General features: G+C 42.4%; 1 protein-coding gene across 1 annotated transcript in view; it reads left to right on the top strand.

Moving 5' to 3' along the window:
• The first annotated feature begins 1,119 nt into the window (after nucleotides 1-1,119).
• The window catches only part of CFAP77 (cilia and flagella associated protein 77), a 247,853-nt gene continuing 225,228 nt past the window's right edge, over nucleotides 1,120-23,744 (top strand). The window contains exon 1 of the mRNA XM_089675359.1: nucleotides 1,120-1,400. Within this exon, the coding sequence (XP_089531485.1) occupies nucleotides 1,338-1,400 (63 nt within the window). The 5' untranslated portion in view covers nucleotides 1,120-1,337. The remainder of the gene's footprint in view (nucleotides 1,401-23,744) is intronic.

Here is a 23,744-nt window from a genome sequence, read left to right as displayed (position 1 = left end):
AAAAAAGCCTATGAAAAAGGTACCAGGGGCATCTCATGGGGCCCCCTACTGACCCTGGGCCCTCGGGCAGTACCCGAGTTTCCAAATGGTCAATCCGCCCCTGCTGACAAGGGTTATAACCCTCCCTTGCTCTATCCAAAATGAAATAAAAAGTTTTGCTTTTAGTTCTACTTTAAAGCTGAACTCTGGGAATGACATGAATATCTATGCTAACCCAGCTTCTGTAACCCTGAGGAGCTATAAAAGAGAAGATTTTTGGTTATACTTTGCTTCACCACCACAGGAGTACAATTACTTTTCACTCCTGTGACCCAGAATCAGCTGAGAGTGGGCTAAAATCTGCTGTCAGCTGATGTCACAGAGCTGCTCCAGGGTCTAGAAGGATCTCGACCATATTGTCAGGATCCACCTAGCTGCTTTATTGACAGCTGGCTCTAGCTCTTAGCAGTGGGCTCAGAGCCAAAGCCAGCTGTGCCCTCCCCTCTCCTGCCTGGTGCTCCAGTGAGCTTTGGAAGGGCAGAGTGGAGAGCGGTGACTGACAGACACTGATCTCCGCTCAGAGCGGACCGAGATCTGAGTGATCAACGGCCATTCGATCACTTAGTTCTTGAAGCTGGTGGGGAAGGCTACAACATAGAGGTGAGTATGTATGTTTGTCCTTTTCATCAATCTTGCAACATTAGCTACCTCCATTTACCTCTCATTTGACCCTAGCGTCTTTCACCAAAATGGCAAAATTGTGTCAAAGTTTCCTGATTTTTAATGAAATTTTGGGGGAATGAAAACTTAAGTCTGGCACACCCATACTGGTGGCAATACAGGATGGCAGGGCATGCTGATACATGTAGTCTCTGCTTGCATCCATTAAATACTGTTGGATCTGTCATCAGGAGCCCAGGAATTGTCATCAGGAGCCCAGGAATTGTTGCTCTCCTGTAATAATTCCCCTCCTGTACACATTCAGCAGACGGTGTCCCAGTGCCAGCAATGTAAACATTACACACGTGAAAGCATTCACAGGTCCTTCCTGTTAGCGTCCTGTCACCCTGGCAACGGAGCGATCCATGACCTTGCAATGGGGGGAGCTTTTCTTTCAGCTCGCTTCCCAGAGCCTGCTAACTCCCTGAGAGTATTCTGAATGTGACAACGTTTCTCTATATATACTGACAGCTGTATGCCTGTGTTATGGAGAGAGGAAATGACTGAGGACAGGAGGATCCCCCACCAGTGATGCCAGATGGACTAGTCTGCGGGGTGTCTGGAGGAAGCTTGTTGCCTGGAGGCAGAATATTGGACAGGAGAGCCCATCATCCACCTTGTACAGGCTACAGGACAACATGGAGAATGAAAGGTTCGGGGTGGTCAGGGAGTCCATGAACAAGAACCAGCTCCTGCAGAAAGTAAGGATTGTCTTCTATTCTACTTTATTATATTGTATACATGAATATATATTGTGTATGTGTTGTATGTATATATTGTATTACACATCATACTCATTCATATATATACTCTATATTGCCAAAAGTATTGGGATGCCGGCCTTTACACGCACATGAACTTTAACCACTTCCATACCGGGCACTTTTACCCCCTTCCTGCCCAGGCCAATTTTCAGGTTTCAGCGCTATCACACTTTGAATGACAATTGCGTGGTCATGCAACACTGTACCCAAACTAAAAATGTATCATTTTGTTCACACAACTTTCTTTTGGTGGTATTTAATAACCACTGGGGTTTTTATTTTTACATTAACCCCTTCACGCCTAAGGGTAAAACAAATCTAAATGCCTAATGTTGACATGTGTTAGTAAAACCGTACATATCATCACAACTACTTTGTACATCCAGGTGAATTATACCGCATTTTTTTTCAGGACAAATTTGGCTTTCATTTGATGGTAATGGATATATACTGATTTTTTTTATTATCAAAGGAAAACTGGCCCCAAATAGTAAAAAAATAGTAATTTTTTTTATTTAGCTGTGTGTTTCTTGTTACTACCATAACCTACCACCAAAGAACAACCCAAAATCAATTCTCCAGCTCTTGACAATTGCAGCGATACCATATATGTGTATGTTATTTGTTGTTTGTACCTGTAGTACAGCCCAGAAACAATAGTGGCATTTTGTTTTTGTCTTTTTTTTTTTTTTTTTACCTATAAACACACTGACATTGACACTAACTGACACTGATACCAAATTTTTTTTAATTCCTGACCTTTCACCCTGACCTTTTGACCTTGACCTTGACCCAAACAATAACCCTGGCACTGAACTAGATCAAACCTTGATCTATTTATTTTTTTCTTTATTTTTTCTTTTATTTTTTAATTATTTATTTATTTTTAACGAACTTTTTTTTTCTCTCTATGCCAGGAGTTAGAGATACAATGTATCTCTCTCCTCCATTCATAGAGAGAGAAAAAACAAATGGGCCGGGCTGCACAGTGACTGATCACTGTGATGGTCAATCAGATTCTATCACAGCGATCATGTGACCTGGAATCGGGCGTCTCGGGTCCCGATCATTAGAATGGGACCCGGGGCTCTCAGTGACACCACAGTCTTTGTGCTGAGAGCATGCAGTGCGGAGCGCTCCCAGCACAAAGACAGGTGCGCAAATATGCGGCGCCACGGAAAAACGGTGATAGGTCGTCACCTGTGCAATAAGTCCAGGCTGGGCCAATTACAGCCCATCTGTGTCATGTGATTAGCTGTGGCCAATCACAGTTAATCACAACAAAAAAACCTAAATTAATCAATTTCATTCAGTTAAATACTTGCTTATGGCAAATAAATTCTTTGCTATAAGCAATCAAATTGTGTAAAAAAAAAAAAAAATACTGATCACTTCCCCAAAGTAGTACAATGTTACTATGGTAACCTTATACTACTTTGGTTATAGTGTAATATGAAAAAAAAAATCTTAAAGTAATAAAAAAATGAAAAAAACTGAAAAAAAGTATCATTTTTTTTTGTACTGTCACCAGTCAGTGTCCCTGATCACCACCACAGCAGTAATATGCTGACGCTGTACTGCACTGGTAACAGTATGTAAACAAAAAATTATGAAAATCATTTTTTTAACTTCTTCATTTTCCAAAAAATTTATGACCAAAAAATTACAACTTCAAAAAAACTTGCCATGCCTCTTATGAAATACGTCAGACTGTCTACTCTGCAAAAAGGGGTCATTTGGGGGATATCTGTACTGTTCTGACATTTTTGGGCCTCAAGAAATTAGATTGGCTGTCAGTACTTCAGGATTGATCAATTTTCAGATCTATCCCATAGTTTGTGAACTCTATAACTTTCCTACAGTCCAAATAATACATCCTAATTTGGGTTATTTTCACCAAAGACATGTAGCAGAATACATCTCGGCCTACATTTATGAAGAACAATTATTTATTTGCAAACTTTTATAACAGAAACAAAGAAACGTGTTTTTTTTCAAAATTTTCTCTTTTTTTGTTAACCCCTTGACGCCAACATCACACAAATATGCGGCCTCACGGAACTAGGCTTTTTTCTGTGGTGCTACATATTTGCGCACCTGTCTTTGTGCTGGGAACGCTCCGCACTTTGCGCTCCCAGCACAAAAACCGCGGTGTCAGTGAGAGCCCCGGGTCCCGTTCTAATGATCCGGGTCACATGATCGCTGTGATAGCCTCTGATTGACTATCACAGTAATCAGTCACTGTGCAGCCCGGCCCCCTTGTCTTTTTCTCTCTCTATGAATGGAGGAGGGAGGAAGTCAGTTAGGCTAGGTTCACATTTATGCAGGTTGCGGTTGATGCGTTTTCCCAGCGCGTTTTTGATGCTTTTTTTTTTTTTTTAGCTAATAGGAATGTATGACAGTTCTGTTCATGTAGTGTGGCTTTGATGCAACTTTGATACTACTTGAGTGCCAGAAAGTGAAAAGACGCATTGAAGTTGCATCAAGGTTGCACTACATGAACAGAACTGTCATACTTTCCTATTAACAAAAAACTCCCCTCAAAATGCATAAAAAACGCAATAGTTGAAGTCTATTACATGGAAAGCGCAATCTGCTGCAGAAAATAAAACCCTAATCCTTTCCAAAAAATGCACCAGCTCAAAATGTACAGATCCTTAGGAAACAATGTTAAATGGACTGTAGTTCATTTCTGCAAACTGGAAAACGCACTGAAATCTGCATAAGTCTGAACTGAGGGTGAATCTGAAACAAGGACTTCTCCAGAGCCTCGCCCATCCATTGGAACTCCCTACCCCGATCTGTCAGATTATCTCCTACTCTGTCCACTTTTAGGGGATCCCTGAAAACGTATCTCTTCAGGGAAGCCTATTCCGCCTTCAGCCATCTCCCATCAGTTCATCCCTCACAGTTATTACCTTTTGTACCACTAGCCCCTCCTTCTTAGATTGCAATCTCCCAGGAGCAGCACCCTCTTAACCCTCTTGTATTGCATTGCATTGGTGCTGTATTGCCTCCCTTTATATTGTACAGTGCTGTGCAAACTGTTGACACCATATAAATCCTGTATAATAATAATGGTAATAATAAGTCTTCATCACCTCTTTCCAGTGATGTGGCAGGTAAATCCTTCACTGGTTGCTGTCATCTTCACCCTTGCTATTTCCATGTGTCAGGCTATTGGCCTTTTGATTGGCTGGTGGCGGAAATATGTCTTCCAGCGCATGGTGTGCAATTAATAGACTGCAAGCAGGAAAGTGTTTGTTATTGCAGAACTGATGTTGTTTTGGGGGGGGATTTACTAAAACTGGAGTTCTCAAAATCTGGTGCAGCTCTACATGGTAGCCAATCAGCTTCTACCTTCAGCTTGTTCAATGAAGCTTAGACAATACAATCAGGAAGCTGATTGGTTTCCATCATCCTAGGTCCACTCCTAAGCATTTTCTGCAGTGTCCTATGGGACACGTTCACATCTCCGTGTTTTTTGAAAAGGGTCAGGGGGACTTTTTTGAATGCAAAAAGTTGCTTTTTGCTTCTATAGACTTCAATGGAAATGCTGCAGAAAAGCGTTTTTGCCGCGTTTTTGATGTGTTTTGCATTTTAAATCTAATAGTAAATAAAATTGCAGCACTAATAAAAAACAAACAAACATAAAAGTCCAATAAATCAAAAAAAGTTTCAGTTAAATAGTCCCAAATGTAATTCCCATGATCCACCATCACCAGGACACCCAAATGGTTCAGCCTCTTACCAGAAACTCTGACCGAAACAGACCAGTCAATATAGGCAACACAAATGGGAGATGAATATGTGTAGATCATGGAACCAGCAATCCTCATCCAGATGGATATCAATCCTCCCTTCAAAGATCTGAAAAAGGTCCTAAAAGAAGACTCCCATCCAATATTTAGATCAGGAATAAAAGAAAAAGGCCACTCATAATGTAGTATTTAAGTAATAAAATCACCCTGTTTAATTACAAGTTACTCGTACATTGTTTTGGATGGTTACCAGCATTTGAATCAAGTTTCCAACCAGGAAAATGGCCGCCGTCCCTCCAAAAAATGTGATGATGTTACATGCCGAAGCTCCACCCAACACGTTTCGTCATCCAGTTGCCATCGTCAGGTTGACTACTTGCTGTTACCGATACTTTGCGGTGTGATTTGTGTTAATGGATGCAAATTGCACCGCAAAAAATAGCATGCAATTTGAACAGGAATGCTATTGCTGTCCAGTACTGTCACATGGACAGTGCTGACCATTCAGATGCCGTCTAGCCCAAACTGTCATCGAGAGGATGACTGCAAGGAGAGGAAAGAAGGCAGCGGGGATCTGAAATCCTCTCCTACCACTGACACTTAGCATGGGATGCCTGCAGGGAGGTTTCCCACATTGCTCCTGTGTGAACTCGGCTATGACAAGCCTGGGTTCTCATAGGGTTCACAAAGGAGCATTCCTGTTCAAATCGCATGCTAATCTTTGCGTTGCAATTTGCGCCCATGAACACAAATCGCACTGCAAAGTATTGGTTAAGGTATCGGGAGTATTTTCATGAGTATGAGTTCTCAGGGAAATACTTGGTATCGGTGCATCCCTAGTTTCTATGCAGAGCTGCACCAGATTTTGCACTCTCCAGTTTTAGTAAATCAACACCAATATGTCTCTTGCAATAAAGAACTGCCTGCTTACAATTTTTAATGATGTACCTTTAGTCCCACTTTGAATTCTAGTGTAAGAGTGGAATTCCATCCTAACACTAACTAGTCTTAAAAATGTCCCCTCCCCCCTTCTCCTACCTATACTGCCTAACCCATATAAAAATGATCTCTAGACCTGCCTATTTTTAGTCCACTATGGTCCAGTCACACAATCACCTGTGTGAATGAATGGCGGCTGCAGGGGAGAAGAGGGAGTGCTTGACAATGGCTGGGAATTCCAAGTGCTGTGATGTCACTCATAGGCTCCCATGTCCCAGCCATTGTTGGAGCTCCCTAATCTCCCCTGCAGACGCCACTGATACTTCTGATTGACACAGGGCAGATCATGTGACGGGACTGGAGCGGACTAAAAATAGGTAAGTATACAGATCTTTAGGTAGCTGGAGGGTGGAGGGAACTTTTTAAAGACTAGTTAATGTTAGGCTGGAATTCTACCTTAATTTCCTCTTTAGCTCCGGTTCATACTGGTGCGATTTGGCATGCGACTTGTGACACATAGTGGTTGATTTACTAAAACTGCAAATTCTGGTGCATCCCTGCATGGAAACCAATCAGCTTCCAGGTTTTTTTGGTCAAAGCTTATTTGAACAAGTCGAAGTTAGAAGCTGATTGACTACCATACACAGCTGCACCAGATTTTACACTCTCCAGTTTTAGTAAATCAACCCCGTAGACAGGGCCATTTCTATTATTGATTGGACCCTGGGCAAACATTTTATTGGGACCCCCCCCTGCATAAAATTCCGCTCTCCATCTGCTCTGAGACATACAATAAATAGCAGCTAAACTAAAAATTAGTTTACTGCGCAGATCAGGCAGTGATTGCGATTGGTTGCCAAAGGTTACAACATATTATTGCCGATCACTGACTGGTTACTAGAGGTTACAGCACACATTACGGCTCACTGATTCATTGCTAGAGGTTACAACACATGATTTCTGCTTGCTGATTGGTTGCTAGAGATTACTGCACATCATTACTGCTCACTAATTGGTTGCTAGAGGTTACTGCTCATCATTACTGCTCACTGATTGGCTGCTAGAGGTTACTGCACATCATTACTCCTCACTGGTTGGTTGCTAGAGGTTACTGCACATTATTAATGCTCACTGATTGGCTGCTAGAGGTTACTGCATATCATTACTGCTCACTGATTGGCTGCTAGAGGTTACTGCACATCATTACTGCTCACTGGTTGGTTGCTAGAGGTTACTGCACATTATTAATGCTCACTGATTGGCTGCTAGAGGTTACTGCATATCATTACTGCTCACTGATTGGCTGCTAGAGGTTACTGCACATCATTACTGCTCACTGGTTGGTTGCTAGAGGTTACTGCACATTATTAATGCTCACTGATTGGCTGCTAGAGGTTACTGCATATCATTACTGCTCACTGATTGGCTGTAGAGGTTACTGCACATCATTACTACTCACTGGTTGGTTGCTAGAGGTTACTGCAGATTATTAATGCTCACTGATTGGCTGCTAGAGGTTACTGCACATCATTACTGCTCACTGATTGGCTGCTAGAGGGTACTGCAAATCATTACTGCTCACTGATTGGCTGCTAGAGGTTACTGCACATCATTACTGCTCACTGATTGGCTGCTAGAGGTTACTGCACATCATTACTGCTCACTGATTGGCTGCTAGAGGTTACTGCACATCATTACTGATTACTGGTTGGTTGCTAGAGGTTACTACACATTATTAATGCTCACTGATTGGTTGTTAGAGGTTACGGCACATCCCTACCACTCACTGATTGGTTGCTAGAGGTTACAGCATTAAATTCCATCTCACTGATTGGTTGCTGAAGGTGACAGTGCATCATCTCCTCACTGCCTATCCACCATGGACTGAGAAGGTTAGGGGACCCACCAATGTAAGGGGGAATTTACACTGACCACCAGCAGAGGTGTTGGTAGCTGGAACAGGAAGGGGGGGGGCATTATATAGATATGAATGCCACATTTCCGCCACCATTTATATATGAATGCCACATTGCCGTCGCTATTTGCATATGAATGCCACACTGCTGCCGCTATTCATTTATGAATGCCACATTTCTGCCGCATAGTCGCAATGGAAATTCCACAACAAGGGGGTTGCAGTAGTGTGAACTGAGGCTTAAAGCAGCTCATTGAAAATGAATGGGTTGCCAATGCACCCTAGTGTTCTTAAAATCGCATAGGACGTTTGTTTCTAACACAGGGCATTGTATGGATACAGTGCAGGTGTGTTGCCTTAGTGTTTTGGTTGCCATTCAAAATGTTGTGTGCATTACCTGGAAGTGTAAATAGGTCCTCAATATTTGCTGTACAGCAACTTGTTTTAGGAGCGCTTGCTCTCGTTTCTGGTTATATTATGTGGTGTTTTGTGTACTGAAAAGGTATGAATGACTCTCAGGGTTTCCTAATCCCTACAGCTTGTGTATCTGGAGTTGGTGTGCGTGTATAATGGCTTATTTACACATGCAGCAGGACTTGCAACCCCTTTCAAAATCAATCTGTCACAGATTGCTTTTCAGAGGATGGTTAAAAGGTGTTTTGGAGGCGATATGTCGCCTTCTTCTCACCTGTTTTAACCCTGAAAAGCCTGCAACTTCTTTGCATTGCAAATGGTTGTAGGGTGGTTGCAGCACTGCTCCATTTACTTGAATGGATCACATTCAGTAGCAGTATTGCCAGCTGAATGTGTTGGGTATATGATTTTTTTCTGTGGCATATGTACAACCCCTTCCAGCTGCTGTGCAAGGATAAAGCAGAACTTCACTCTCTCAATCAACATGGACGATTTTTAATCCTTATGCTGCCAGCATTAGCAAATGGATAGGAAGGTATATTATATTTACTCATTTTTTTTATCCATTTCATCAGTTACTTTCTTGCCTAAGAAAATGATATCATACATCCCAGGAGTCTTCAGGAAAAAAGAAGGGGGTTTCTTAGTTAAGCTCACCCTCCTGCCTGCCTGAGCTAAGGGCAGGTAGATTCATGCTACATGAATCATCTGCCCTTACACAAGATGGCCACGGCCAGAAATGCTAGAGAGTGTTTTTCAAAGTGACTTCTCAACAAAATAAAACATGGAGAAATGGATGGACAGGTGAATTTGCTTTGAATACTAAAATTAATTAGTGTTTTTGTTTTGTGGTGTTCAGATACAGTTGTGTGTGTGTGTGTGTGTGTGTGTGGGGGGGGGGCAGTCAGGAGGATGTAAACCTTAGCTTTGCTTTGCAGTGCATTATTGCACACCAAATAACTTGCATGTCTGGGGAAAAAACAGACTCAGCACACCTCTGGAATGTATATACATTTTCCCATGTTGTATCCCTTTAAAATTACTGCAGATATAGAAAAATACTTATTGACCTGTTAGAAATCCAGTGAGTGCCAAACTTTCTCTTTGAGCTGACAACTCTGTCTCTGCTGTGCTGAAATATTATCAGTGTTACTACAGTGTTTGCAGCAGTACAAACACTTTACTCCTGCGCTAGGAAAGGACTCCGTAGACCCAATAGGAATGTTCTGGAATTTTCTGGAATATGCACTGCTTGCTGCCCTCAACAGACCGGGGTGGTCCGAATACACTGGATACAAATGGATAAACAGAAAAAGGGCGTACCGACCCAGTGCATTATTGTTTAAAATAATTTATTAAAGAAACAAAAATAGGTATCATACTCACAATGGACATAATAACACAGGCATGTCAAACTGAACAAGATGTATGATCCAAACAACATCTGAGTCCATACGATGGAACCCTGGATGACCAACTGCCTAACGCATTTCGAGGACACATCCTCTTCCTCAGAGCCAAAGTCTTCGAAACGCGTTAGCCAGTTGGTCATCCAGGGTTCCATCGTATGGACTCAGATGTTGTTTGGATCATACATCTTGTTCAGTTTGACATGCCTGTGTTATTATGTCCATTGTGAGTATGATACCTATTTTTGTTTCTTTAATAAATTATTTTAAACGATAATGCACTAGGTCGGTGCGCCCTTTTTCTGTTTCTCCATTTGTATCCAGTGTTTACAGCAGTGTTCTGGGATGGTGACATCACAATCTCCATTCTGTCCAATCAGAGAATACCTTGTGTTCATCGAAAACAAATCCAAGGCATTCTGTGAATGGTGGCAGTATCACTGGAGTGATTGCCTGTGATTACTGTGCAGAAGAACAGCGACTTGGCACAGTAGCAGCATCTACAGTGATTTGCAACTTATATGGGGATAGGTCAGGTATGAGATATATATGCTTACACTGAGCCAATATGGACTGATCTAACTATGATAGAAAAATTATACCTAAACTTCAGCTTTAATGTGTGTTGCAGAGTGCCATGGTGTGTTTTAATGCATCGCAGCATGTGACACATGTGTGTTTGGCAATGCAGTCCATTGCACATGCATAGTTACCAACTGTCATGGATGGCCCAGGACAGTCATGAATTTTTTAACGATGTTGTGCCATGCCTCCAGTCCCGGCCAGTGTCCCAGAAATCCAAGATCAGGGCGGGGGCAGCAGCAGTTAGGGGTTCCTAATTCTGCAAGAGGCTAGAGTAGTTAAAAGATTAAAAACGTAAAAAAATTAAGGCCGTTATCTTTTGTATCAAATAGAAATATAATTCTTAGTTCAAAAGTTTTCCTTTCCTGAGTAGTTTTGAAATTCCCTTTAAGAAGGTCTTCCATAGTGTGGTCCAGTTGTGCAAAATGATGTCCCACAGGTGTGCAGAAGTCATCTTCTTTATGTTCCTTGATGGCATGTCTGTGCAGATTCATCCTTGTTTGCAACTTCTGTCCTGTTTCGCCAACGTAAGATCCTTCGCTATATTTTTTGCATTGGATTATGTACACAACATTACTGGAGGTGCAGTTTGATGGATTAGTTTGGTTGTACAGTTTGCAGCATTTTTTTATTGCAGGGTTTGCTCTTCCATTATTTGTGACATCATAATCAGAATGAAGTTTCTTACTGATTAGTTTATGTCTGAGGTGGGGGGGGGGGGGGGGGGTTGCAGCAGAAACTGAACAGGCAAAGATGTAAAAAAAAAGTGATATCTGTTTGTTTCTGTTCTCATATGCTCTTCTGATCGGACACTGCCTGTGTGAAAGGGGCCTTAGTTGTGTAAAGAAGGGTGGTTTCACACTGCCCCGGTGCGGTCCCACTGCGCTTTGGGCAAAGCACAGCTAACCTATGGGTTAGCTGCACTTTCCCATAGAAATCCATGATGTCCCGCTGTTTTCATGGTTTAGCTATGCTTTCCCATAAACATCTATGAAGTTCCTCAATTTTCATGCAGGTTAGCGGCGCTTTCCCATAGACATCTATGAAGTTCCTCAATTTTTGTTTAGGTTAGCTTTGCTTTCCCATAGACATCTTTTGAAGTTCCTCAATTTTCATGCAGGTTAGCTGCGCTTTCCCATAGACATCCATGAGGTCCTGCAGTTTTCGTGAGTTAGCTGCGCTTTCCCAAAGACATCTACAAAGTTCCTCAATTTTCATGCAGGTTAGCTGCGCTTTCTCATAAACATCTATGAGGTCCTGCAGTTTTCATGCAGGTTAGATGCTCTTTCCCATAGACATCTATGAGGTTCCTCAATTTTCATGCAGGTTAGCTGTGCTTTCCCATAGACATCTATGAGTTTCTTCAATTTTATGCAGGTTAGCTGCGCTTTCCCATAGACATCTATGAGGTTCCTCAATTTTTTTGCAGGTTAGCTGTTCTTTCCCATTAGACATCTTTGAAGTTCCTCAATTTTCATGCAGGTAAGCTGTGCTTTCCCATAGACATCCATGAGGTCCTGCAGTTTTGGTGAGTTAGCTGCACTTTCCCATAGACATCTATGAAGTTCCTCAATTTTCAGGCAAGTTAGCTGCGCTTTCCCATAAACATCTATGAGGTCCTGCAGTTTTCATACAGGTTAGCTGCTCTTTCCTGTAGACATCTGAGGTTCATCAATTTTCTTGCAGGTTAGCTGTGCATTCCCATAGACATCTATGAGGTTCCTTATTTTCATGCAGGTTAGCTGCGCTTTCCCATAGACATCTATGAGTTTCTTCAATTTTATGCAGGTTAGCTGCGCTTTCCCATAGACATCTATGAGGTTTCTCAATTTTTGTGCAGGTTAGCTGCGCTTTCCCTTAGACATCTTTGATTCCTCAATTTTCGTACAGGTTAGCTGTGCTTTCCCATAGACTTCCATGAAGTTCCTCAATTTCCATGCAGGTTAGCTGCGCTTTCCCATATACAGTTGCAAGAAAAAGTATGTGAACCCCTTGGGATTACGTGGAGTTTTGCATGAATTGGGCATAAAATGTGCTCTGAACGTCATCTAAGTCACAACAATAGAAGAACACAGTCTGCTGAACATAATACTACACAAACATTAGATGTTGCCATGGTTTAATTGCACATAACATGTAATCATTCACAGTGCAGGGAGGAAAAAGTATGTGAGGCCCTAACTTAATGACTTCTCCCAGAGCTAATTGGAGCCAGGAGTAAGCCAACCTTGACTCCAATCAGTGTGATGATATTGGATGTGTTGCTGACAGCTGTCCTGCCCTTAAAAAACACACACCTGTTTTGGGTTTACTGGTTTCAAGAAGCACTGTCTGATGTGAACCATGCCTCGCAGAAAAGAGCTCTCAGAAGACCTACAATCAAGAATTGTTGACTTGCATGAAGCTGGAAAGGGTTACAAAAGTATCTCCAAAAGCCTTGATGTTCATGTGTCCACGGTAAGACAGACTGTCTACAAATGGAGAAAGTTTAACACTGTTGCTGCTCTCCCTAGGCGTGGTCGTCCTGTAAAAACGACTGCAAGAGCACAGCGCAGAATGCTGCATGAGGTAAAGAAGAATCCCAGAGTGTCAGCTAAAGACCTACAGAAATCTCTGGCACATGCTAACATTTTTGTTGACACATCTACAATAAGGAAAACATTAAACAAGAATGGAGTACATGGGAGGACACCACGGAGGAAGCCATTGCTGTCCAAAAAGAATATTGCAGCACGTTTGAAGTTTGCAAAAGAGCACCTGGATGTTCCACAGCAGTACTGGCAAAATATACTGTGGACACATGAAACCAAGATTGAGTTGTTTGGGAAGAACACACAACACTATGTGTGGAGAAAAAAAGGCACAGCACACCAACATCAAAACCTCATCCCCACTGTAAAACATGGCGGAGGGAGCATTATGGTTTGGGGCTGCTTTGCTGCCTCAGGACCTGGACGGATTGTTGTCATTGATAGGAAAATGAATTCCAGAGTTTATCAAGACATTTTGCAGGAAAACGTACGACCATCCGCCAACTGAAGCTCCGCAGAGGATGGGTGATGCAACAGGACAATGACCCAAAGCATACAAGTAATTCAACAAAACAATGGCTGCAACAGCACAGAATACGCCTTCTGGAGTGGCCCAGTCAGAGTCCTGACCTCAACTCGATTGAAATGCTGTGGCATGACCTTAAGAGAGCAATTCACACCAGACATCCCAAGAATATTGCTACACTGAAACAGTTTTGTGAAGAGGAGTGGTCCAAAATTACTCCAGATCGTTGTGCAGGTCTGATCTGCAACTACAGGAAATGTTTGGTTGAGGTTATTTCTGCCAAAGGAGGGTCAACCAGTTATTAAGTCCAAAGGTTCACATACTTTTTCCTCCCTGCACTGTGAATGTTTACATGTTATGTGCAATTAAACCATGGCAACATCTAATGTTTGTGTAGTATTATGTTCAGCAGACTGTGTTCTTCTATTGTTGTGACTTAGATGACGTACAGAGCACATTTTATGCCCAATTCATGCAAAACTCCACATAATCCCAAGGGGTTCACATACTTTTTCTTGCAACTGTACATCCTTGAGGTCCCACAGTTTTCGTGAGTTAGCTGCTGCTTTCCCATAGACATCTATGAAGTTCCTCAATTTTCAGGCAGGTTAGCTGCGCTTTCCCATAAACATCTATGAGGTCCTGCAGTTTTCATGCAGGTTAGCTGCTCTTTCCTGTAGACATGTATGAGGTTCATGAATTTTCATGCAGGTTTGCTGCGCTTTCCCATAGACATCATGAGGTCTTGCTTTTTTCGTGGGTTAGCTGCGCATTCCCATAGACATCTATGAGGTTCCTCAATTTTCATGCAGGTTAGCTGCACTTTCCCTTAGACATCTATGAGGTTCCTCAATTTTCGAGTAGGTTAGCTTTGCTTTCCCATAGACATCTATGAGGTTCCTCAATTTTCGTGCCGGTTAGCTGCGCTTTCCCATAGACATCTATGAGGTTCCTCAGTTTTCGTGCCGGTTAGCTGCGCTTTCCCATAGACATCTATGAGGTTCCTCAGTTTTCGTGCAGGTTAGCTGTGCTTTCCCATAGACCTCTATGAAGTTCCTCAATTTTCGAGCAGGTTGGCTTTGCTTTCCCATAGACACCTATTAGGTTCCTCAATTTTCATGCAGGTTAGCTGTGCTTTCCCACAGACATCTATAAGATCACGCAGTTTTCGTGGGTTAGCTGCGCTTTCCCATAGACATCTACTGTATGAGGCCCCGCAGTTTTGGTGTGGTTTCAGAAAGCCCACCTAAGATGCAGCATGCAGGTGTTTTCATGCACTTTCTGAATCTGCACCAAAACCTCAGGGCCACATAGGAGTTTATGGAAATAGCGCAACTAACATGCACGTACATTGTGCATGAAAACTGCGGATTCACTTTGCTTTGCCCAAAGCACAGTGGAATCTGCCCTGGGCAATGCGAAGTCACCTTAAAGTTGTGTCTGCTGATGTGTATTGTCAGGATCCGTGTTCTGTCCTGTACACTCTATACTTGTGCATGCTGGATTCTACAGTACTTTCAGACTGCTGCAGATATGTATCTCTCCTGTACGGAACCGCTAGTGTCATTTAGCAGCCCCCTCCTACCTTGGCCATTCATGGAATACCATGTATTCTATAAATGGACTGGGGTGGGAGAGGGATGGATAAATGACACTAGTGCTTCCACATAGTAGAGCCACAGCTCTCATATACACAGGCTGGAAGAATAGTGGGACCTGTACTATCTGGCATTAATAAAGGTATAGATTGTAAAGGATAGAGCTGCACTCGTGACTATTCTTACACATCAGAAGTCATTTTTATTTACATACTTAAAATGTAACTCTGCTTTCATGGAAAAAATTGCAAATAAAAAAAAATAATATAGTATACAATTGCAACACAGGTCATATTGTAATGGAATGGTATTAAAAACAACCTTTCCTTTTCAATCTGCAGTGCTGTGATTTTCTGTAAAATTCAATGCAATATGGTAAAGAGAAGCCCCAGAGATGTAATTTGCTGCTTGTGTGATTGGCTCACTAATTTTCCCAAAAGTCTGCACTTAGATACAAGTCAGATTTTAGGCATCCTCTGCAACTAAAATTTCATTTTGGTGAGATACTTGGGTTAATCGCTTTTAAAGGGATGCTGACCCCGCAATTGTCCTTAGAACACTGCAAGTGCATCAGCTGGCTGATATTGAAAAAGTTACTCTCTTTCAGATTCACTTTGCGCAGTGACCTAAAGTGTAAGTAAACTCCTTTTTGCATATTTTACCTACTGATATGCCTTTATTAAGCCTTTCCTGTAGGTACTGTAAATATTTATAAGGTATTTACTCTAGAAGCGCCGGTGATGTCACCGGCACATGCCATCCATTGAGACAGCTGTGCCGTGGCTGAAACTCCCTTCGCACATGCACAGCCCAGCCAATCAGATGGCTGCAATTTGCGAACTTGGAAGGAAGACAGGGTGAAGATGGAAGCCTCCGGGAGCCATGACAGCGCTTTGTTTTCAGGTAAGTCATTCATAATGTGCTAGCACATTATGCTCTTAGCTTGCAGGGAGAAGATTGTTTTAGATTTTTTTTTAATTAAACAAATCTTCTTTAATTAAACAAACCGCTTTTTCTTCAGGGTAAAAGCATGTAGGAGTTCTGCTTTATCTGCATACTCCTCATCTATAATTGTGTCTACAGTTATAACAAGTAGAGACCTGCAGGGGACAGCAGAGATGCATATTCCAGGAATGTGCTGCATCTTACAGCTCTACATCATCAACAGACTGGCACTTGGCAGAATCCAGAAAGTGTTCAATAAAAACAATTGGAAAGTGCAGCTTTCTGGAAATTTCCTAAAAAATTAAATCTGAGACACAAACATTTGAGTCAGTTTCAAATATAATTGTATAGCGATGTTAAAATGTAAATACAGCCATATTAGCTCACCCCAAAGTCCAATGGGGTCACCTTGGTTTTTACCCCTTTCACCCTGTCACCCTCCATGATATACAGCTATCCCATGATTCCTCCATGATTCATCAGAGGCATAGCCCATCCCTTTCCTCTGCAAAGATTCCAGGCGACCACGGCCAGCAGCTCAAGTAATTGGACACTGCACAGAGTAGTCTTGTTCTGAATATTCACTCTAAAATGACATTAAGTGTGCAGATACTGAAATGTCTGTACCCATTATTAGGTTCTGGTCACATCCAAATGGTCAGATCCAGGAGCAAGACCACCATATATGAAGCATAGCACAACTTTCCCCATCACAGTGCCAACAGTGATCTGATACTGAATGGAAGATGTTCTAAATGTCATGGGGCACCTATACCATTCTATGAGGGTTTTAAAGCAGAGTTCCTGTCCCCATGAGAAAATTTTTGAAAAGTTGACCCAGGATTTCCTTTTTGAGAGCATTAACAATTGGATAAAGTTATAAGTTATACCCTTCTAATTCGTTTTAAATATGTAAATCTTTACCTTGATCTCGGAAGTAGGCAGGGCCATGATGTCTGTGGGTATCTGAAGCCTGCAAGGCTTTTTTTCCTGGAGTTGGTGCTGTTGGTTATCCCAGCATGCACCACTCGATCCTGCGCAGTACTGACACTGCTCGGCGCTACTTGTATAGAACAGGTTGCCATAACAATGGCGGGGATGGCGGAAGTTCCCGCCCCCCTTATGGCAACCTGTCCATCAAATCACACCAGGGGGAAAGCAAGTGAGGTCTAGAAATGGAGCAAGCCACGCAACAATAATTTGAACAGCATTGATCTTACAGTTCCTTCCCACAATGGACTCTGGTAAAATGGTGCCAAACTCTGCCCATTCTAGTCACTCCCGGTTTCGAAGTAATGTGATATTCAGTCACTAGGAACCCAAAAGACTCCTGGGATATAGGAAAAGACATCCCAATCGCCTCAACACGTCATCGCCTAGGCGGCCAGGACTGGAAGTGCAGTCCTGAAATACGATTTTAAGGTATTTACATTAGGAGAAAAACATTTTTTATCCAAGTCGTGCTGGACAACATATGAACCATGTAATCAGAGGAACTTTAAAAAATGGGTGGAACTCCGCTTTAAAGCCCACTTCCAGGAAATCAGAAATGTCCCACTTGCAGTGTGGCTGTTCCTACACTACAACGGTTGACTGCTTGTTTAGATCTAGGGGAGAGTAAAGCAGCCCATACAGTATTCCGTTTTCTTTCATTCCACCATGACTGGAAGAAAATAAAAATCGCTTGATTCCCACATCAACACAATCAGTGTCCCTCCTGCAATGCTATTGTGTTCTACTCCCTGCCAGCAGAACACAGTGATCACTGCTGGCGGCTATAGCTGCCGGCAGTTATTGCATTAAAAAACTCCCAACAGGCTGGTTGTATCAGTCAATCAGCTTGCCCAGAGACGGATCGAAATTTGGCTGGTTCCTGTTGAACTGGTCGAATTTTGATCTGATGATGGCTGACTTAAAAGCCAATTTTTGTTACCTGATCCTCCAGTCCCCCGGTAGGTGGTGCTGCACCATTTCTGGTGGTGGACTGTTCCTTAGGGTCATCATATACAATGCACCCTGCATTGTTCTTGACATCATGACCTTAGGGGAGAAGACACTGTGGGAACCGGTCTACGTAGTAGTGCAGATGTGTAGGTAACTAAATCTACTTTTCCATGCCTTCTAGATCTAAATGAGCAGGCAATCCCTGCAATGAGGGCACAGCCCCACTGCAAAAGGGAGTTTTCAAGTTTCCTGGAATTGGGCTTTAGGGCTCATGTACACTGCAGCTGATAAACTCACGTTCAGGACCTTTTCTGCATTTTTTTTCAGCAGCCCCTGAACTCTCCCTAATGTTTTCCTGTGTCCATGTACACATCGTCATTTACAGTCGTTTACAGGCAGTTGAGTTTACAGTGGGTTTTTTGAACGCACCAAACTTGCGTTCAGAAGTAGATTTTATCAGTGTTTCAAATGCTAAATGCTTGTAAATGTGTGTAAATGCGGTAAACCGCGTTTATAAGCATTTGCGTTTAGAAGCGTTTTTTAACTGTTCCATATCCAGATGCCGTCCAGAGCCTTTTTTCATCATCAGAAATGCATGCAAAGCATTTTCCATGTATTCAAATGGACCTAGTACACCAGCGCAGTCAGTTCCAGGTTTCGCGTGAAGGAAAAAATGGTAGCACACGCTTCATTATGCTCATGATGGGATCCATAGTGAATAGAACGAGAAAAGACAGGTAATCTCAACACATACTGCTCTCTCTGCTTTTTCTCTCTCTATTTCTCTCAAAATGTCTGAAATAGTAAATTTTTTACTATTTTTCAGTGCATTCTGGGCATTTTAGAAGGTCTCCTGAGGTTATCTTTAGAAGCGTTTTTTAAGCGCAAATGCGCATAAATGCGGTATGCAAACGCGGCTAAACAGACTTTTTTTAACCTACGTTTTCCAGCAGTTTCCATCGTTCAGAAGTGTTTTCCAAATGTCCCGTGTACATGGAGCCTTAAAGCTCCTGTCTTTTGGTTGAGGAAGCAGCACACGCCTTACGTGTAGCTAGCCATACATTGCTGGAATTTTAGCTGATTCCTGCTTACTTGGCTGAAAACGAGCAGTGTATGGCCCTGCTGACGTCACTCCACTGAACAACTGACTTTTGTCCAAACAGTCTGTTGGAAAATTTGTTGTCCGAATAATGGCTGTACCAGTCATATATAGGCAGTTTTCAGATACCCTGATAGCCGGCAGTGCCAACTGTCAGAATATAGTAGCCAGCAGGTGCAGGGGCGGACTGACCATTTGAAAACTGCCCGAGGGCCCGGGGTCAGTCGGGGGCCCCATGAGATGCCCCTGGTACCTTTTTCATAGGCTTTTTTGAGTTCGGGCAAGGACACAGGGGCCCCATGATCCCCTATTGCCCGGGGGCCCCATGAGTTGTCAGTTCGCCCCTGAGCAGGTGGGATTTGTCCATCTGCACTGTTAGAGAGGATGGAGGAATCTATTAGTTTTATTTTATTTAGTTTGCAGTTTTGATAGTTTAGTTGAAAGAAATTTATACTTGGATAGCCAGCTTAAAGCCCAACTCTGGGCAAAAAATGTATTTTTCCCATTCAGTGGGGCTGTGCCTGCACTACATGGGTTACCTGCTTGTTTTTTTTTCTAGAGGAGAGGAGAGCAGAGATATACTTACCTGATCCTTCCAGCAAAAGACTGGTCCACCACCCCCGCGCTCCTGTTGTCTTGAATAGAGGACTGTTCCTGACGTCATCACGCCCAGAGCAAGTTCTATAGACAAGGAACATAAAGGAAATAGTCTATTTTTTTTTTAAATATAGACTTTGCATGTCCCTTTTGCCATATAACTCTAGCTCCTGTCAATTCTTTGGGGCTGTTTACTGAAACTGGAGCGTGCAATATCTGGTGCAGCTCTGCATAGAAAGCAATCAATTTCCAGATTTTTATTTGTCAAAGCTTAATTGAACAAGCTGAAGTTAGAAGCTGATTGGTGACCATGCACAGAGGAACCAGGTTTTGCTCTCTCCAGTTTTAGTAAATCCCCCCCCCTTTTTTCCGCACTTTAGTCGCCATTATACAACATGGCCTCTTGATGGCAACATAACACCAGTTTTTGCTGTCTCATAGTCATGTCCCATGTACTCACCTTCTCACTATTTTATATGAACCATTCAAGTCTAGACAAACTGTATTAAAGGCTTTATTTGTTAGAATTAACCCCTGCAGGCAGAATGTAACTGCATCATGACCGTTATCTGTCAGATCTACGTCATCCTTTCCTATCAGGTCTGCAGTGCAGTAAACTGTCTAAATATTCCTATATTGTCCGTAGCAACCAAACTGTAGGTGGGAGCTAAAAAAAAAATGTAAGGAATTATCTGTAGTCATGGAAACGCCTCCAAAAAATGCTTTCATTCAGTTGATTTTGTTCTGTGTGCTCGATCACCCTATGTCAGATTCTGCATATCTAAAATACAAGTTTTATCATCCATTTTTGGTGTCGTCTCACCCGGCACTGATACTCAAATTTAGGTGGACGCTTCAGACTTATAAAGTGGATTTAAAGTGGACCGCAGTCTGCATCCCAAATTGCTAGGGTTCAAAAAATGGCCATTTCACCCCCTAGGTTCTTTAGATGTCACTTTGGGGTTGATTTACTAAAACTGGAGCACTCAGAATCTGGTGCAGCTATGCATGGTAGCCAATCAGGTTCTAACTTCAGCTTGTTCAATTAAGCTTTGACAATATGACCTGAAAGCTGATTGTTTTCTATGCATAGCTGCACCAGATCTTTTGCAGTTTTAGTAAATCAACCCCTTAGTGAGAACCTGGGAAAGTGGGGGGAAATCCTGAATCTTGATAGATGTGCTTTTGAACTTACTGTAGGGTTTGTCCTTGGCAGCTCTGTTGAACAGCATTGCCCAACGCACTCCCAACACAAAGACAAAGCAATTTGTCTTCTATTTAATTATTTCAGTTCCCACATTTGCACTGTGTTGGTGTGCCCTGGAATAAAGTAGGACAGGTTGCATTCTTACAAGGCACACACTGTAATGATCGCAACGCATATTGGTGCATTGAATTGAATGAAGCATCATTAAAAGCATACAGTGCTTGCATTGTAATAACGCATTGAGCCACCCTATATGATGCACACCAGTAGATGTGTATTATACATTTATTATTTATTTATAACAGGTACTTGTATAGCGCCGTCAATTTACGCAGCACTTCACATATATATCGTACATTCACATGAGTCCATAACCCTCAAGGGGTGTACAATCTATGGTACCTAATTCACATTCATACATACACATACTAGGGCCAATTTAGACAGGAGCCAATTCACCTACCAGCATGTCTTTGGAGTGTGGGAGGAAACCGGAGTACCAAAAGGAAACCCACACAGGCACAGGGAGAACATGCAAACTCCAGGCAGGTGGTGCCGTGGTTGGGATTTGAACCAACGACCCTAGTACTGCCAGGCGGAAGCGCTAACTGTTCTGCCTGTAGCATAACACACACCCACTAGTGTGAATTAAACCACCACTTCTCTGACCATTATGAGGGGCTCCCACTTTTTTTTTTTTTTTTTTTTTTACTATTAAGAATGTGACAGGAGGAGCTGCAACACACAAGGATGGATGGGGACAGCACAAATTATCCAGGTGGATAAGGAGTAGGGATAAGCACAAGTTTGCTCCAAGCTTGAAAGAAAGTCATCAATACCACCCACTGCCACCCAATCAACTGGGGCTGGGGCATTCCCCTCCCCACGGCTACCTTGTACACAAAGGGGCAGGGATGACATTATTGACCCAATATGGCCATGTAGATGTTCAGGTGGCAGTGGACAGGAGTGACAACTTCCCTCCAGATTCAGTCCAACTAAACCATGTGCTCATCCTTAACAGAGAGGTAAAAGGAAATTATGGCTGGGAGATCACTATTGGAGCACTACCAATATATAAAACAACCACCACCACCTATATATAATGTAAATATCACTTTTGGGTGGATCTACCTTTTTAAGCTTTTTTTTCTCATAAGCTGCTCTGCTTTTTTTCTCATTGTGTATTTTAGGTGTCTTTGGATGCGTTACTGGTGAATGGCATGAAGGCCCTATAATCAATTCTGTCCTTAAAAACACATACACTTTTTCATGTGTTTTAAATGCAGTTTGGTTCCTTTTTTTTTTTGCAAGCATTTTCAAATAAATGGACAGACAAGCATCCTGTAAAGAATGCTCAGAACCCACTTGCATTGTTAAACGCTGAATTAGGAGTAAAGTGGGCCACACACTATGGATTGTAGACGGCACTAGTATTCAAGAAGAATGGCAACTTTTATGTGATGCTTCTTACGCTCCATGATAGATCCTTATTAACAAGTTATATGTATTTCTATTGCACCGACAGGTATAGGGATGCAGGTATTTTTGGAACCCCTTGCACCAGTGTAGATCTCCTGATCCTAAAGCTGGCCGTACAATCTGATTGTACAATCTCCTCTAGATCAAAAATGAACTCAAGCAAGTTCAGATTCTAGTCCGAGCCGGTCCAAGCTGTCCTGCCAGAAAGCTGTCACTGTACAGAGGCATTCCCCACCCCGTAGACACACATACACATGCCCCTTGTATACGTGTTGCTGCATGGCAGGGAATTCCTTGGCCACTTACCATTGGTTCTGTACAGTGACAGCTTCCTGGTGGGATCATTCAGAAGGATTCAGACTAAGATCTGAAAATGCTTAATTTCATCCCCACTCTACATCAAGTAACAAACTTACAAAGCGAAGACATGCTTAATTGGCTATAAATTGAACAGATTCTGTCTGGAGTCCCTCACATTACATAGTTGTTGTTAAATATCAAAGCTGAACTCTATGGCTTATATAAAGGACATAAATTAATGCAGCTCTGTAATCATTAAAGTGATACTAAAACCAGGACCCTGCATTCACTATATCTGGTCTCCCACAGTACATACAACATGGAAGTGCAATTATTTTAGTAAATATAAACCTTTCCTCATCAGCAGTTAGAGCAGTCTTGTGACTTCAGCAGAGCACTGGTTAAAGCTTGTAGGAGGAGTTTTCTTTCTACTCTAGGAGGATACAGAACCCCTGACCATCTGTCTGGACAGTGCTGATTGGTCCTGTGCTAATCACAGGCAGTCTCCAAGAAAAGAAAACAACCTCTCTAGCAATGCACACCAAACTGAGCATGTGCATGTGGCTGCGGGTTCAGTCTGTCTTTACAGGTGGACATCTGAACAAGAGGAGGGGCTGAGAAGATAGAATCAAATGGCCTTTTCACACAATGCAGAGAATTAACCCCTTAGGTTCCACAGTGAGTATAACAAGCATGCTTTACTGCATATACAGACTGATTTTACTGTTGTGGGTTTAGTAACACTTTAATACATCCTTCAATTTATTTTTAAATGCAAGCAGTGTAAGTACCTGAATTTGTCCTGGTGGTAGACTCTCAGTCCCTGTACAGCAGGGCTGAGATGTGAGAGGAAGAAGCAGTACCAGGAGCCAGTCAGTGCTGACAAGAAGCATACTGATAGGAGTAGAAAGCAGAGTCGCAGATGAGCTTATCTTCTCACTGTTCAGCTTCACCTTTCACTTTTTGGGGTGGGTCCAGCACAACCAGGGTTCAAAGGAAGTAGGTTGAATGATGCTGCCCTTCAGACTGCGG

The sequence above is a fragment of the Staurois parvus genome, unplaced genomic scaffold (genome assembly GCF_062004578.1).
Source record: "Staurois parvus isolate SC_StPar_1 unplaced genomic scaffold, SC_StPar_1.0 ptg000154l, whole genome shotgun sequence".
Lineage (NCBI taxonomy): Eukaryota > Metazoa > Chordata > Amphibia > Anura > Ranidae > Staurois > Staurois parvus.
Note: the sequence above shows the minus strand (reverse complement) of the source record. Positions and strands in the feature narration are given on the sequence as shown.